We start from the raw sequence: 15,012 nt of genomic DNA, 5'->3' as shown, positions 1-15,012 counted from the left end.
GGAAAGTCAAAGAAGGCAACATCGTTGATAGCCGAAGATGTTCAAAACCAAACACATTTCCCTTCGTTTCTTCAGCAAGATTTATTTCCCCTGCAGTATCCCCCATCTCCACGAATGGGTACCACTGTGTGTTGAGATCAAGCCAGGACTCTGAGAAGGAAGCTCTCCTGACCTCTCCCTCGCCTTCCCTTCTGCCACCAGTGAGGCGCAAGGCTCAGCAGGTTCTTCCTCCTTGATGTCCCTGAACCTCTCCATCTGTCTTCTCTTCCAGCGCTTGCATTCTGTGGTTATCAAATTTTTATGCCTTAGAATCTCCTTAAGCGCTTGTTAAAACTCAGATTGATGAGCCCACCCCAGAGTGTCTTCTGATTCAGTAGTTCCAGGGTAGGACCTGAGAATTTGCACTTCTAACAAGTTTTCAGTTGATGCTGATGCTGCTAGTCTGGGGAGCATCCTGAAAAGCGCTTTCTTAGTTTATGACCTCATCGTTTTCTGTCTTCCTACCTACACTTTCTGTCTATAATCTTTACTCTTCTTCACATTCTCTACCCTGACCACAGACAGAGGTAAAAAAATCCTTTCTTGCTGTGGATTGCCCATAAGATAAATGTCAGAATCCCTCATGTGACTTGCAGGGCCCTAAGTTACCTGTCTCCTACCTTCCTGTCTAGACTTATCTACTGCCTTGCTGACCCCTTGCCTGACCTCTGGCACACAGAACTCCTGGCAGTTTTAATATCCATGTCATTTCACGTTTCCTCCTTTGCATCTGCTGTTCACTCTGTCTGCAATGCCGTGGGTCCCTTTCTTCGCTTACTAACTCTGATGGGTCCTTGCAAACCACTGAGGAATGCATCCTTAGAAAAACATTACCTCTCTACCTGCAGACAGGGGAGGTGCCTCACCTCCGTGGTTGTCGCATGTCACATGTTATCTACCTGCTAGTGCACCTCTCCCTCAAAACTGAGCTTCCTGAGAACAAGAACCAAGTCTTTTACCTCTATAGCCACAGCTCCAAGCAATATATTGCCTGATACAGAGTTAGAAATCAATGGATGTTGAATGAAGGGAGAGATCCAGGAAGGCTACTTGGAGGAAGTAGGCATTTTAGCCAGATGCAAAGACTAGTTAGGATTTGGACATGGAGAGAGTAGAAGAAGAACATTCCAGAAGAGGAAGCTTGAGCCTGAGCTCGGGCATGGTCAGGGTTGGGCATGGTGTGAGGAAGGAACAAGGAGGGATCTCGTTTGGCTAGCCTGGAGAGCAAGTCGAGGGAAATAGTGAAGGTAGAATGAATGTGACTCAGCGAGAGAATGAATGTGGAAGCTCAGGAGAGATTCACATACGGAGAGTACCGTGAACCTAAAACAGACTCTCCAGAGATGGAGGAAGCTGGAGGATAAGGGACAAAGATGGGCGAGAATCAAGAGTGCGGTTTTGGCCATGGTAGATTAAGGGATGCCGTTAGGATACAATCCCACTGTGTGGTCCTTATGTGTCTTCCCACTGACCTGATTCCTGTTTTGATCTCCAGGGCCTAGTAAGAGCTCAATAAATGCTGAATGAAGGAATAAATATATGAATGAATGCAAGGTGATCAGAATAAAGGCCACAAGCCAAGGTAGAGAAGGAGAAGTAGCGTCTGTGATGACTTTAGGTAGTGATTGCCACCCATGATGCACGCATGCAGATAAGACAGACAGGCAGGCTGCCGGCGACGATGGGCGGACTAGGATGGGTGACTCAGGTGATGGGCATCAGGGGTCCAGGAGACCATTGCTTGTCACTAGAAATCGGGAAAGTCTTAGCATTTGTGAAGACAATCAAATGACATCTTGACCATAATGCTTGAAACCTGTACTTGTGGGAGTACCTAAGTAGCTTTAAGATTTGTATGAAAACTGAAATGAACTCTCTGACTTCACTGTACTAATGCAATAAACGTGAGCATTAGTACCTTTATTCTATGTTTAAAGATACATCTACAAAGAGTTAAGCGTTGTCACTGCTAATCAATTTTTCCTTGTGAAATAGACAGCTTTATGACTATTGTGACACCATTCTCAGAATCTAACCACTACTATTCTTCCATTAAATTTAACAGGTTGACACATGTTTAGAGGATATAATATAATGTCGAATGTATGGAAGAAATGGTTTTTCTTCTGACCTGTTTTTCCAGACTTCTTGTATAATTCTAGGGGGTTTCTCATATTACTCTTATGTGTGCAGAGAAATATCTGAATAAAAATAGTTTAGAGATTAAGGCATTAAATGGTATTTATATTAAACAAATACATAGTAAAGAATTATCCACAGACACCTTTGGTTGTGCTTCCAAATCAGTAATTGTATAGATAAATCCATCGAAATTTACAATGTGACCCAACAGAAAGTTTTATTACCAAAAACAAATGCTGAGGCATGGGGGAGGGGAAGGGAGTGGAGATGTAGAGGATAAACAGTAGATAAAGAGACAGAATTCAATTTCCTTTTATGCTCAAGCTTCGGCAGACCATTATTTACCCTCGCCTGCCACTGTGAGTACCAGAAACACAGGGTTGGGGAACTGCAAGTCATTTACTTTTAAAACTCAATTTCATTTCTTCTAACAATCATCGTGAGTATGAATATCTAATAAAAGGATTAGGCATTGACACCCTAGAGTAACATCTATAATGCATGTACTGGTTGGAGTTAATTCATTTAACAAATATTTGTTGAGCGTTTGAGTGTGTGTCAGCCCTGTGCTGGGAATGAGGGAACGAGGCGAACCAGGTTTTCTGTCCCGTTTCAGACAACCTGGAAGGAGTTCTCGACTCTGATTTTATTGTTGTAGCGACTGTGGTTAACACGTGAATGACCGTTTTTGTTTCCAGTTTTCAACTTGAATTATTTCATAAAATAATTGAAACGCTGCACTTCTGAGGTATCTCCAGAGTAGCAAACTTCAGTGTGCTCCTTAAAACTTCCAGTGTGTCAGTTTTGATGAAGCCCAGTAGAAAATCTAAGAGAAGCGAAGTTTAGGAAGTCAAGGAGTATAAGAATGGTTGGAATTGCTAACAGTTTTTACTAAACATTTTCTGTATCGTGACATGTTCCAGAAGACCATAAACATCAGTTTATACTAATATAAACTACTTTTTGCCTTGCCGATAACTGTAAATAAATAATTCAGATGACCACCCACCCAAAACCAAGGTGTTTGGGGGAGTTTATGTGTTTCCAATGAAATCTTTGCTTTGTAAATTTTCATAATCAAAGAGAAAAATAGTCAGGTGTATCGCCCCACTTTACTCCCACTTTTAAATTCCGCAGAACCGGTTTCAAATATTTCTGTGTAGCCTGTGAATATCATCATGGCAATATAAAATAATGATTAAGCTCTCGTCTTGATTTGACTTTAATGGAGGGGATTAAAGGCATTTTCTTACTTGCATTTCTGTACAGCAGCACACCGGCTTTTCCAGTTAAAATTAATTGACCTGTCACATTGTTTTCATGGTAGCAATCAGCTAAATTAAATACGGGGCTATAAATCTGGGTAGCACTGTTTGACTTAGGAAGAAGCCTTATGTAAAGTTCATAGATGTTATGCAAAACACAGGTGTTTGGCTCTGGTCCCAGAGGTAAGAAGCGGGGATAAAAAGGAGTTGGGGAGATAACCTTTAGCTTAATACAGCTTGGGAGATTAGATCTTATATATGCTAATTTTGTACTTTTTTTAATAGATGGAACTGATTAAAAATATAAGTACTGCCGAACAGCCCTATTTATTTACGCGACACGTTCATTTTCTCAACTTCTCGAGGTAAGAGATTTTTCAGCTTCGTGGTCCTTTCGTTTCTTTTTAGTGCTTAGACTCCTTCTCGTGAACAATTACTTTAAAATCTACTTTCATTTTCAAGGTAATATAATTGCCCTGGCAAAGACATTTTAAATCCTGTTATTTTTGCTGTGGAGGGATCGACATGTGAAGCATTTGGACAGAAGCTTCATTTCTTTCTAGAATATGAATCTTCAATCTTGCGAAAGGTTGAAATTATTTTTAATGAGAAGCCATTTGACCTGAGAGGTTTTTTTTTTTTTTAAATCAGGTTTTGTATTGAAATAAATAAATGGGGAGGTTTAAAAGATGGGTATTTTAACAGAAATTATTTCATGGCACATTTTTGTACAATTTGAAGCCATATATGATGGTAGGAGTAACTTATTGGTGGAGTAATGTGTATTTTATAGGATCCAAAACGCCTCTCTGCCTACCTTTCAAAGACTCCATCTGATTATTCTAAGCCTTGCATGCCGCTGGCGCGTTTTAGAAATCTGTTTTTTCTTCGGCTACGAGGACCTTCAGGTAACAAGGCTAATCTCCAAATTTTAGGTTTTTAGACCTTTGATCTGCGAAGTCGCTACTGGCATGCTCTGGGCAGTCTCTCCCCCAGGGATTAATTCACATACATTCCCTTGTCACTGCTCTGCTGTACTCTGAAGTTCTCAGACACCTCCTCTCCTCAGGCTGGCCCGTGGTCTGAGCTCACAGTGGCATCCGCTGATAGCGCACTGGATCTGGAGGCAGATCCACCTGCCAGCCCGGGACGCTGGGCCCTCACGTCCCTCACTGTTATTCCCATGGGGATATCAGGTCCACCTAAAGTCCACAGGAGAGCAGCACACTGTCCTACTCGCTGGTGCTGACCTAACGGTCCCCAAGGGCTAGGCACCCAGAGAGGCCCTGAGCGGTCCCAGCTCTGCACTTGTTGGGCACAGCTGCCCTGCCACAGGATGCTCACAGCCCATAGAGTGGAAGCAGGTTTTAGCCTTCAAAGGACACCCCCTCCTGCTGTGCAGCAGGCCCTGTGCAAATGAAGTGTAAAGAAAATGAGATTCAGCAAAGCAAGTTAGTAAGCAGCAAAGAGGCGTTGCTGTCTTATCCTTGACAGCAAGCTTCCCTGAGGTTTCCCGGCCTGCCTGATAGCCAGGGTTCCCTTGGATGGTAAAAAAGGCACCTGCAAATTATCCTCAGTGGCCCAGGGCCATGGCACTGAGAGCTCCAGTGTGTTTCCAACCGCATTTATAAGGTAGCTTGTTACTGGATTGTCTGGGGTACGTGCCCTGCCTCTCACTTCCAGTAGGCAGAGAACATATAATTCAGCCTAATTGGATAATGAGGACTCGTTAGCTATTTCAGGCATTGCCTTATATATATGATTTGTAGAATGCCACACACGGCCCCTCCTACCATTCCTCTTCTCGTGACCTTCCTTCTGCATCGCCCCAGGTACCCTCCAACCTCATTCATTTAATTCTTCTCCCTTCAAGGTCAAATCTTTACAACTAAAACAAACTGCAATGCCACAGATTTTAGGAACTAACTCAGGACAGTGCAAAACCTCAATGGCAAGTCAAAGCCGATGATATCAGCATTGGATCAGCCCAGCTGGGCACGGCGTGATGATCACATTTTATCATGGCCTCTGCTGTCAAATACATGTCCAAGAGCTTAATCTTGATTAACTAAATTCAGAAAGAAAAATAAAATTGGTAAACACCTTTAAAAGACACCACATCTGCAGAAAACAGTGTGGGCCTGGCTGTTGGGACCTCTGGGTGTCAGACCTTCTCACTCACCGTGATTCTGGGCAAGCAATTTACCCCCAGGGTGTGTGGGGGCGGGGAGGGGGGTGTCTCTGTTTTTCCATCTATGAAAGACGGATAATTCCTGTCCACCCTGCCTTATAGGGATGTCCTAAACACATGGAGGAAAGTTCTTCAAGTTCTTGGAGCGAAGGATGTTCAATGTATTCAAAGCGGCCTTTCAAAGGCATTTCTGTAGATGTCTCAAATCTGAGCCCACAGTTTGCCTTCTGCCCGTCTGTAGCCTCCCGGTGTCTCCATCTAATGCCTTGAGGGCAGGGCCCTGCCCCGCCGGTGTGGCCTCTCTCCCTTCCATTTTGTTCAATTAAATGCATGCTTACCGAGGACCCTCTGTTTTCTATACAACGAGCTAGGAATGGGGCTTCTGCCCGAACGGTAAATGTTCCCCTCACCTTTGGGGAACTGTAAGCTCTTCCTCCATTAAGGAAGAAGTGGCAACCAAGTGTAATGAACTTAACAAAGAGTCACAGGGTCTCCCTGAGAGGAAATGGGAGGCAGGACCCTCCCTCCCCAGAAGAGGGAGCCTGGAAGGTACTGCAAGCAGGAGCCTTTGCTGCTGGGGTGTGAGAGGCAGGTCAGCTTTAGACAGATTGGAGGGGAAAGGCATTGGTGGCACAGGGACCAGCATGAGCAAAAGCTGGACTAACAGAGGGACCAAGAGAAATTCCCTAAATAAGAGCTAGAGGGTGGGCGCAAGTGGAATGAGGTGGCTGCCAGGAATTTAAGCAGGAAAAAGGAGAGACTGACCTGATCAGCTTTGCTCCTTTGAAAAGCTCGTGTTAATGGTGGAAACACCCCTCCCCCCTCTTCTCGCCCCATGCTGAGCACCTGGGGAGGCAGGTACCAGATACAAGGGCGGAAGGACAAACTGAACTTTTATACATTACCAGACAATGTTATACTCACAGAACATAGAAAATTAAAAATCATCTTTTTCTTATTCAAGGGAATAGCTTTATTTAAGGAACATATCTTAGGTCTAAAGGCAGACTGTGGGCATACAAAGAAAGCCCCAAAATATACAATTTGAGAAAAACAATTAAGCTGAGACTTGTTAAGAAGGCTTCACGTATGTTAAAAATAAGCTCTATATTTTGAATTATAAGTCACGGAGATAATTAAGCTGCTCTTAAGAAGACCCTGACAGGCATATGGTTGCTTTGTTTCAAGATGATGAAATTATTAACACAAGAATTGATACTGCAACCTAATATTCTTTGTCGATGTTTTATTTCTAATCTTCCTTGCATTCTTAGCACGCAGCAAGATACATGCCAGTGAGCAGAATATAAGAATGCCAGTCTAGCCTCTCTCCCCACACCTTCTTTTGTACCTAAATGTTCTCAGCTTGTGACAGGTATGGCATTATACCAAAAATGAATTGCCCCTTACTTCTTTTTTTTCAATTAATATGTCATTTTTACCTTAAAAGTTAGACACTCTGAGATGCCAAATGCTGTTCTCTAAGCTTCTGGCTGTTCAGTAGCTGACTTCATTATTTCATTTATTCATCATCTAGGCATCTTGCTCTCTTCCTCCTTTTTCCTTTCTTTAGAGCCAGAAAGAATCGTTTCTCCATATCCAGTTTTATTCATCAACCATGGAAACCAAGAGTATCAGACCAATCTGATGTTTTTGTAGTTACTGTGGGGAAGGTTTCTGGCCAGAGGAGATAAACTACAAACGCAGAAATTTCAGACTTCAGTATGGATAGTGTTCTTTCACACCATTTTTGAACTGCCTTAAAATTTAGGCCAGATAAATGTTTTTCACCAGGACTAGCTGGAAAATTCAGTCAAAATTACCTCGGCGGAAAAGATGCAACTCTTTCCTGTGATGGTTAAGTCGTTTTAATATTTGCATATGAAGGTTTCATGCCTCGGTTCCCAGTTGTCAAAGTGACTTAAAGAATTACCATTCTTGAAAAAGTTCACCTTCCCAACAACAACACCATCTCTTTAAGTACGTCTTAGATTGACTCTGGAAAGAGTGTGATGGACAATTCAATTTGTCTCTCCTCTGCCCTCGCTTTTTGGGTGTTTGTTTTCTAAGCGTCTTTTGGGAGGGGGCAGTAATTTTTTTTCCGATCTGCAATTTGCCTCAATCCCCAACTTGGTCTCAGAGAGAAAACATTGTGAAGTTTTGTGTCAGAGCTCAATGCTTTCAAAATAGTCCAAGTGACTTGCAGGAGATCGATACACTAAATAAGTTCAGACTGTCACCTCTCTTAACCTTTCTCATGTCATTCTTCCTTACTCGCCCGTGACCCCCTCACCTCCTGACCCTCCTTAGCTTCCATTTGTATTTCCTCTTTTATCTCAGATGGTTGCTCCAATGCCAACACTGACTTGCAAAAACAAAACATTTAAAAATAAATCAATCACTAGAGAAGCAGGCAGGGTCCCATGTGCAAGGGGAGGTGTTGTGGACACTTTCTTTCCTGAAAAGGAAGTCGTCTTCATTGAGGTGAACAAAGTCTGCCCTCTGATGGCATAATTTAACAAAACAGATCAGACCTTGCTAACTCCATGATTTAGTTGGGTTTCCACATCGTACTTCTAAATGTTGACTTTGTTTTTATTCTCATGAGCAAAATGATCCCTTTTAACTCTGTGCCCTGCAGATCCTTTGTAGTGGTGACAGGGCACCAAACTTTGAAGAGAGCACCAAAATAAAAATTGATATTAGCGATAATTAAACCTTCTTTACCCACTTCGACAGAGCCCAGAGCTTTGATTTGAAAATGAGAGATTTCTCTCATTTTATCCTATTTACACACACAGCTGGACTTTTCCTAAAATGGTGCTTTCTTTCTCACATTTCTCTTTTCACTGTACAGTGAGTGGACCTCTGCTGCTACATGAGCCTACACGCTTTATTGGCCGGTCAAGGGTTAGCTGATCTCACCTCCTCCCTGCATGCCAGGAAGGACCTTCCTCCTTGTCATCGACTTACTTCCTGCCATAGCAAGTCATCTTTCTCTCCAAGCAGGAACCTTAACTGCAGTAGCTCAACCAGCCACCCTTCATGCCGTTTATCTCCACTTCCTGCTTAGTAACTGCTCCTACCCTGAGGACATGCCAGAGGGCAGAGAGCAGCTCAGTTTCTTCTACCTGATTTTTGTGATGGGAGGCCTATCCTGGGCAGCCAAGGGCGGACGTGTCCACTGTACAGGATTGTGAGGATGGAAGGCAGACCTCCCACCCCACTGCTGGCCCATTCCTGGGATTAGCTTCCAGCAGAGAGCCATTAAATAATCACCTCCTCCGTCCTCCTCCTGCAGGCGGCTCCTCACCCTGCCCCCCAAACAGTCGCATCCTTTCTCATGGTGGCCTTTCTCTCACTTCTCAAAGCATCTCCTTCCTCCCTGACAGGAATCAAAGCTGTGGGCCTCTCGCTTTGGGGTACTCTTCATCTTTTAATGTAGTTAACAGTACAAGAATAACCTCTACTCTCAAGCTAGAGGTTAAAAAGAAGATACACTTTGAGTAGAATGGTGGTTACCAGGGCCTTAGAGGAGGGAGCGAAAGGGATTTATTGTTTGTTGGGTACAGACTTTCCATTAGGGATGATGAAAACGTTCTCGAGATGGATCGTGGTGATGGTCGCACAATACTGTGAATGCACTTGATCCCACTGATTTTGTAGCCTTGAAAATGGTGAGAAGTATAAATTTTATGTTATGTGCATTTCACCACAATTTTTTTAAAAAAGAAGATATACTCTCAAGAATGGTTTTCAGTCATAGAAAACTCTGAAACAAAACAGTCTTAATTCTCCAGAATAATTCTGGTCTTAAGTCTTATTATTTAATACATGCAAGAAGATTCCAGGATATCTTTAGCATTCTGAGGCTAAAAGTCTTACCCAAGTGCTTTGTATAGTTATTGGCAATGTGACTAATGCTGCTGACGATTGATCGACTGAAGCCGCAGTGTGGGACAGATGTTCAAGAAAATGCCCAGAATGAGATATGAATGCGTTAGAAAAATGAGAACCATTCAGTTATTCCCAGAGAATTCTATGTTGCTTTGGATTTTCATCTTCTCATTTAAAAAAAATTAAATAAAAAGAATTTTACAAATTTGCGGTGGGTCAGGTGATCCGTGGGGAGTTAAACAGTTGGTAAATATGGACAAACAAAGGTCAAAGAAATTGCAAATACCTTTTATTTTAAAATGACTTAAAAGAGAACTTCAAACATGCAGTACTTATTGCGGCACCCAAGAGACAAAGGGTGTGTCGTTAAATAAAAAACAAAATATGGCCTGACTCCTCTATTCTGATGTATGCACAGGACAGAACCTGTCATCATCTGTACTTGCCCCAATTTTTTAGGGCTCAATAAAGACCAGATTAGAGCTACAGATTATAAATTGAAGGGAAATAAGTCTCAAGACAAACGCTATTGGAATTTTAAAAAGAAACACACAAAAAAAGTTAAAGGAATTACAGTTGAAGCCAAAAAGGCTAAAAGTGGTCAAAGAACATGAACAGAAGCTAATCCTTTGCATGCAGTGGATCAAACAAAAGGCAATGTGCGTACGAGGGAGATTAGGAGTCTCGTTGAGTGTAACAGACTCCTTAACTGTCGGGTTGACCCACAAGATGGACTTCACAGGGAAGCTGTGGAATCTTCCCCCAGGTTGGGTTTTAACACTAAGACGGAGTGTTTTCCTATGTGGGATGGGGTGGGGGATAGAAAGCATTCTCATTCTAGAATGTAAACAGCAGTAGGCAGTAGGTCAAGATGACCCAGAGACCTTCTTAAGGGTGACCTGGAATTCTGACCAGAATTTAAAAATTACTGAGAGAATGGAATGAGGATGAGAAGTTTGTCACCCTCCTCAGGCACTGGGACACAGTGGTATTCTGGCTTCTTTTGTGTAACTGACCTGCCACCTCTGATTTTGGTAGTTTGGGAGGGAACTGTGTATTCTAAAAAAAGGATGAGGACTGGCAGGCTAAAATTATTATCACTGTTGCTTTCTGGAAAGGGGGAGATGTATATCAGATACCTCTCACACAGAAATTTCTGGAGAGAGGCTATTATATCATCTAATACACAATAAATCCTTAAACAGTCTAAAACTTCTGTTTCAGAAAATTATTCTAGAATTCTTGCATTGGGTTACAGTATGCAAACAGGAGCAAGTCACCTGTGCTCAATAAGCCGTGGCAATCCTGATGTCTCTAGCCTTCAAGGGAAGATGGTTATGACGCAGCCGAGAACTATCTCATAATGGGAAGCCGAGATTGAGTCGCATGATCGGACAGGTCTGCTCATTAGCAGTAATAGTCATTCTTCACATGACATAGAAGTACAGTTGAGGTTTTTAGAAACACGATGCAATTTCTGAGGGCTTAATTGCATTCACATCTAGTGTCCAGGCTTTGTCTTCCTCATCCCTAGCATTATTGTTTAGTTGCTATTATAGATATGAAACACAATTTCATTTAAAAGAGGAAGATACATGGAGGATGATGGTGGTTGACACAGCTGACTCCTGGGACTAGTCAGTTGTTCATCGAGTTGCACGAATGTCACCTTGTGTGCCTCTGGGAACTGACGAGATTCATATTGGCACAGCTAACCTTACTCGTGAGCAGTGTGGTTTCCAGTGTGGTGTATTCGAGGTTCCAGAATCTCATTCACAGGTCCCGGGGCCTGAAATTCCGCCACTGGAGAGTCATTCTTTTTTGTTCCTGGGGTCTCTTCTCTCAGAAGAGTCTCTTTAAAACTGCAGATAAGCTGAGGATAACATTGTACGAATTAATGCACAAGGAAGGATTGGTGGCTGGATGTTAGCCTTCCTCTGACAAAGGATCCCTGTGATAATGGCAGAAGCCTACACCCAAGCATTCACGTGTTCATTGGTTGAACACCTACTGTGTGCCATGCACTGTGCTCAACGACTTTTTTCTTGGCTCCAGGAGCCCCACAGTCTGCTGGGAAAGGCAGAGGTACACACAGTGCTGAAGGGAGGGCTCGGAGCCAGAGAACAGAGCGACTGACTCTAGGATGGAGTTCTTGCCGAAGGATATATCTGTGATTCTGGGCGGGGTCTGCCAGCTGGAAAGAGGTGGGAACAAGGTTCCATCGGTTTGTTTTCTCTGAGCTTTTTCTGACCCCTGACGGAGTGTCCAGGCATCCTCATCAGAAGGTCACAGGGTCACAGAGGAAAGAATCCTACAGGACCCTCAGGAGGTCCCCAGAGCAAGACCTCTGTCCAGAGTCTGGAGTAGTGTCCCAGGCTCCTCAAGGGCACTGCTTTTAGGCAATTCAAAGAGAAAAAGGAGGGATCCTTAAGAGAAATGCAGCCAACTTATTCTTGGGACAGCCTTACTCTTGGGCCAGCATTCAGCATGTTTGTCTAATCCCTTTGTGAAAGAGATTAAAATGGAACACCTAGATATTTGTTGTGTTTCCATCTACAACCACTTGCCACCCCTCAAGGGTCACTCCATTGATTTTTGTTATCCTTGATTCCTCACATTTTTACTGGACTCTTCTTTCCATGGTTCAGAGCATAGATTCTGGAACTAGAACACCTGGATTCATATCCTGGCCTAGTCACAAATGACTCACCCTCTCCTTACCTCAGTTTCTCCAGGTGTAAATAGGGTAATTATGATTTCTATTCTACTGAAGTGTCGTGATGCTTCTTTGAGTTGGACACATAAAGTATTTACAGTAAGGTTAACAGTGAGTGTTTAAGAAATGTTGGCTACTATTAATCCCCTTACTCAGAGCGCCTTCCCAGAAACTGCCAAAATTAGAAGGTAGGATAAGTCCTGTTTCACCCAGAAGGCAATCAGAATTCACCGGTCAGTTGAAACAGTCACTGGGGGCCAACCAGGTGCCAGTAAGTCTGTGCCAGGCCCTGGGACTACAAAATCCAATGGAACCTGGCCCGCCCTCAAGAACCTACAGCCTCGTGAGAAAACAAGACAACATCTACCTTCACGTTGACAAAAGCTGTCATTTGTATACTGTACTTCAAAACAGTCCTCACAGCCTCTCAACAGGACCCTGGACAGGCTCGCTCTGCATCATAATAAAATGCCTGTCAGGAAACACTGCTTGCTGCTTGTTCACTGGTACCTTAGCAGATGGCATCAGCTGATGTTAATATGCTAACATAGAGGGAAACTAAGTGCACTTTATTTCCCTCCAGAAGTGATGGGTTGTAACCAGCTCCGTGTCTGTGTGCTTGTGTTAGGTTCGGAGGAGACCAGCCTGTCTATATCAACATCATTAGAGACCCCGTCAACCGGTTTTTATCTAACTACTTTTTCCGTCGCTTCGGAGACTGGAGAGGGGAACAGAATCACATGATCCGCACCCCCAGCATGAGGCAGGAGGAGCGCTACCTGGTAAGTCTTGAGAGATGGTCCCTCCCCTGCCCTGGGAGCAGCTCTTCAGGGCTGGGAAGCTCCCTCTCCCCTCCTGTGGCATTCCTGTGGCATTTCTGTGGCATTTCTGTGGCATTCCCTGGCACCTCCACAGAGCCCCATGTGGTGAGGACACTTCCTCAGGGAGGAAGTTTTGGCCAGTGAAAAATTGTTCCAGGTGACCCAGAGCCTACTGGACATTTTATCAAATGACTTTCCACTCTCGTTTTCCTCGGTTTGTCTTTAGTGCCAGAGTATAGAAGAAAATATTCTTTCCTAGGGAATCCTGACCGTCACTGTTGTTCGGATGTGTCTGGGGATCTCTCTCGAAGGCTCACAAAGTGTGTTCTCCCACCTCATCGCATTCGATTCCCATAGCGATCCTAGGAGGTAGGGCTATCTTCAGGGGAAGACTCTGTGATTCCAAAAGAACATGGGACTTGTCAAAGTCACGCCCCCGATCAGGGGCATGACTGTGACTGACTGAGTCTGGGTCCACTTGACTACAAGTCCAAGGTTCTTTCCACAACAGAATCGGGCCATCTTGGCAAAACATGCTTGCTTTCTCTGCACCTTGTTTTGGGACCCTCAGCTCTATGTGGATGTTGGTTTTGACTTCAGTCAATGTCTCCAAGGAGCAGCATTGATTTAAAAAAATAATAAATAAGGGCAGAGTTATGCATCTTTCTGCCAGCACCAGAATTCAAGGGACATTTCTCACTTCTTCGTGACCTAGATTGACAACAGCTTACTGAATGGCTGAGAGCCCGGTGTTAAGGAGGTTGAAATCCTGGTGTCCGTGTGAGAGAGCCCGTGTGAGATGGGCATGCAGACCCATCCTGGGATGTCAGGCACAAACAGGCACAAACAGGCAGAGAAGAAAGCACAGAGAGATCAGTGTAAATCTAATCCCACTGCTGGAAAATAACACAGAGGCTTCACCTGCGGCTGATGGGGCCACAGCAGCATCCTTGTAGCTAAAGAAAAGTACCATTAGTCACAATTCCAGTACAGTGCCCAGACTTCCGTTTCCTTGTGTAATTTTTTAAAAGTATGCATGTGAAGGATGAGAGTACTTTCAGATGATGTAGAGAAATGAAGTGTCTTAGTCAGTGCTGTACAACAAGTTTGTAGCTGAGCCAAGACCAGAAACCAATGACTGTCACTCACCACTCAGTATTGGTTCAACTACCTAATGTTTCAATGAAATATTTCGATGGTATATTTGAAAAGTGGTTTTTAATTTTTATGGCAAAAACCCTAATCTTTTTCTTTAAACTACATGTTATGAATATGGCTATGTATTTTCTATTCAGTGACAAGTTTATATTCGGAGTAGAGAGCCACTTGCTAGAGAAATAATGTGGACTCAGATTATAGTTTTCATTGGATCTTGATTAGCATTTATATTATCTTTTAAAAACATATAGCATACTCCATTCAATCAAAATATATTTCAAGTTTCTGACTCAATCCTGATACTAAGAAAGTTAGACCCAAGTTTTAGCAGAAGAGGCTGGAAAACCCAAGATATGGAATTGAGTGTAATATGGAGATCCTGCTCTTCAAATATTAATGTAGGTAGTAAGTAAATTTACAGTCTACCAGAAGGTGAAAAGCAATTTGGAAAAGCGAGAAAGTAGAAGAATAGTCCAGGGGCCCCCAGAACGCCTGAAGTGGGGGAGAAGCTGTTGATAAGGCAGACAGGGAAGTCACAGAGGATGGGGCATTTGAGCAACTAGTAGGATGAAAGATCATCAAGTGGGGAACATAGCTCCAAGTGGAGGGGTCAGCTGGAGCAAAGCCCGGTAGTGGGTGCCTGTGTGGCTCACTCACAGATCAGCTGGGAGGACATTGTGGCTGGTTATCGAGTGAGGAACTGAACTTAGAGACCTAATGGTTGGAGGCAACAGATCATATAAGGCCGTGGGAGTCACTGCAGTTACTCTAAGTGAATTGGCA

General features: G+C 43.5%; 1 protein-coding gene across 1 annotated transcript in view; it reads left to right on the top strand.

Moving 5' to 3' along the window:
- Window positions 1-15,012, top strand: part of UST (uronyl 2-sulfotransferase) — a 280,803-nt gene that overhangs the window by 171,243 nt on the left and 94,548 nt on the right. The window contains exons 4-5 of the mRNA XM_023528326.1: window positions 3,732-3,811; window positions 12,879-13,032. Coding sequence (XP_023384094.1) covers window positions 3,732-3,811; window positions 12,879-13,032 — 234 coding nt within the window. The remainder of the gene's footprint in view (window positions 1-3,731; window positions 3,812-12,878; window positions 13,033-15,012) is intronic.

The sequence above is a fragment of the Pteropus vampyrus genome, unplaced genomic scaffold (assembly GCF_000151845.1).
Source record: "Pteropus vampyrus isolate Shadow unplaced genomic scaffold, Pvam_2.0 Scaffold24, whole genome shotgun sequence".
Lineage (NCBI taxonomy): Eukaryota > Metazoa > Chordata > Mammalia > Chiroptera > Pteropodidae > Pteropus > Pteropus vampyrus.
Note: the sequence above shows the minus strand (reverse complement) of the source record. Positions and strands in the feature narration are given on the sequence as shown.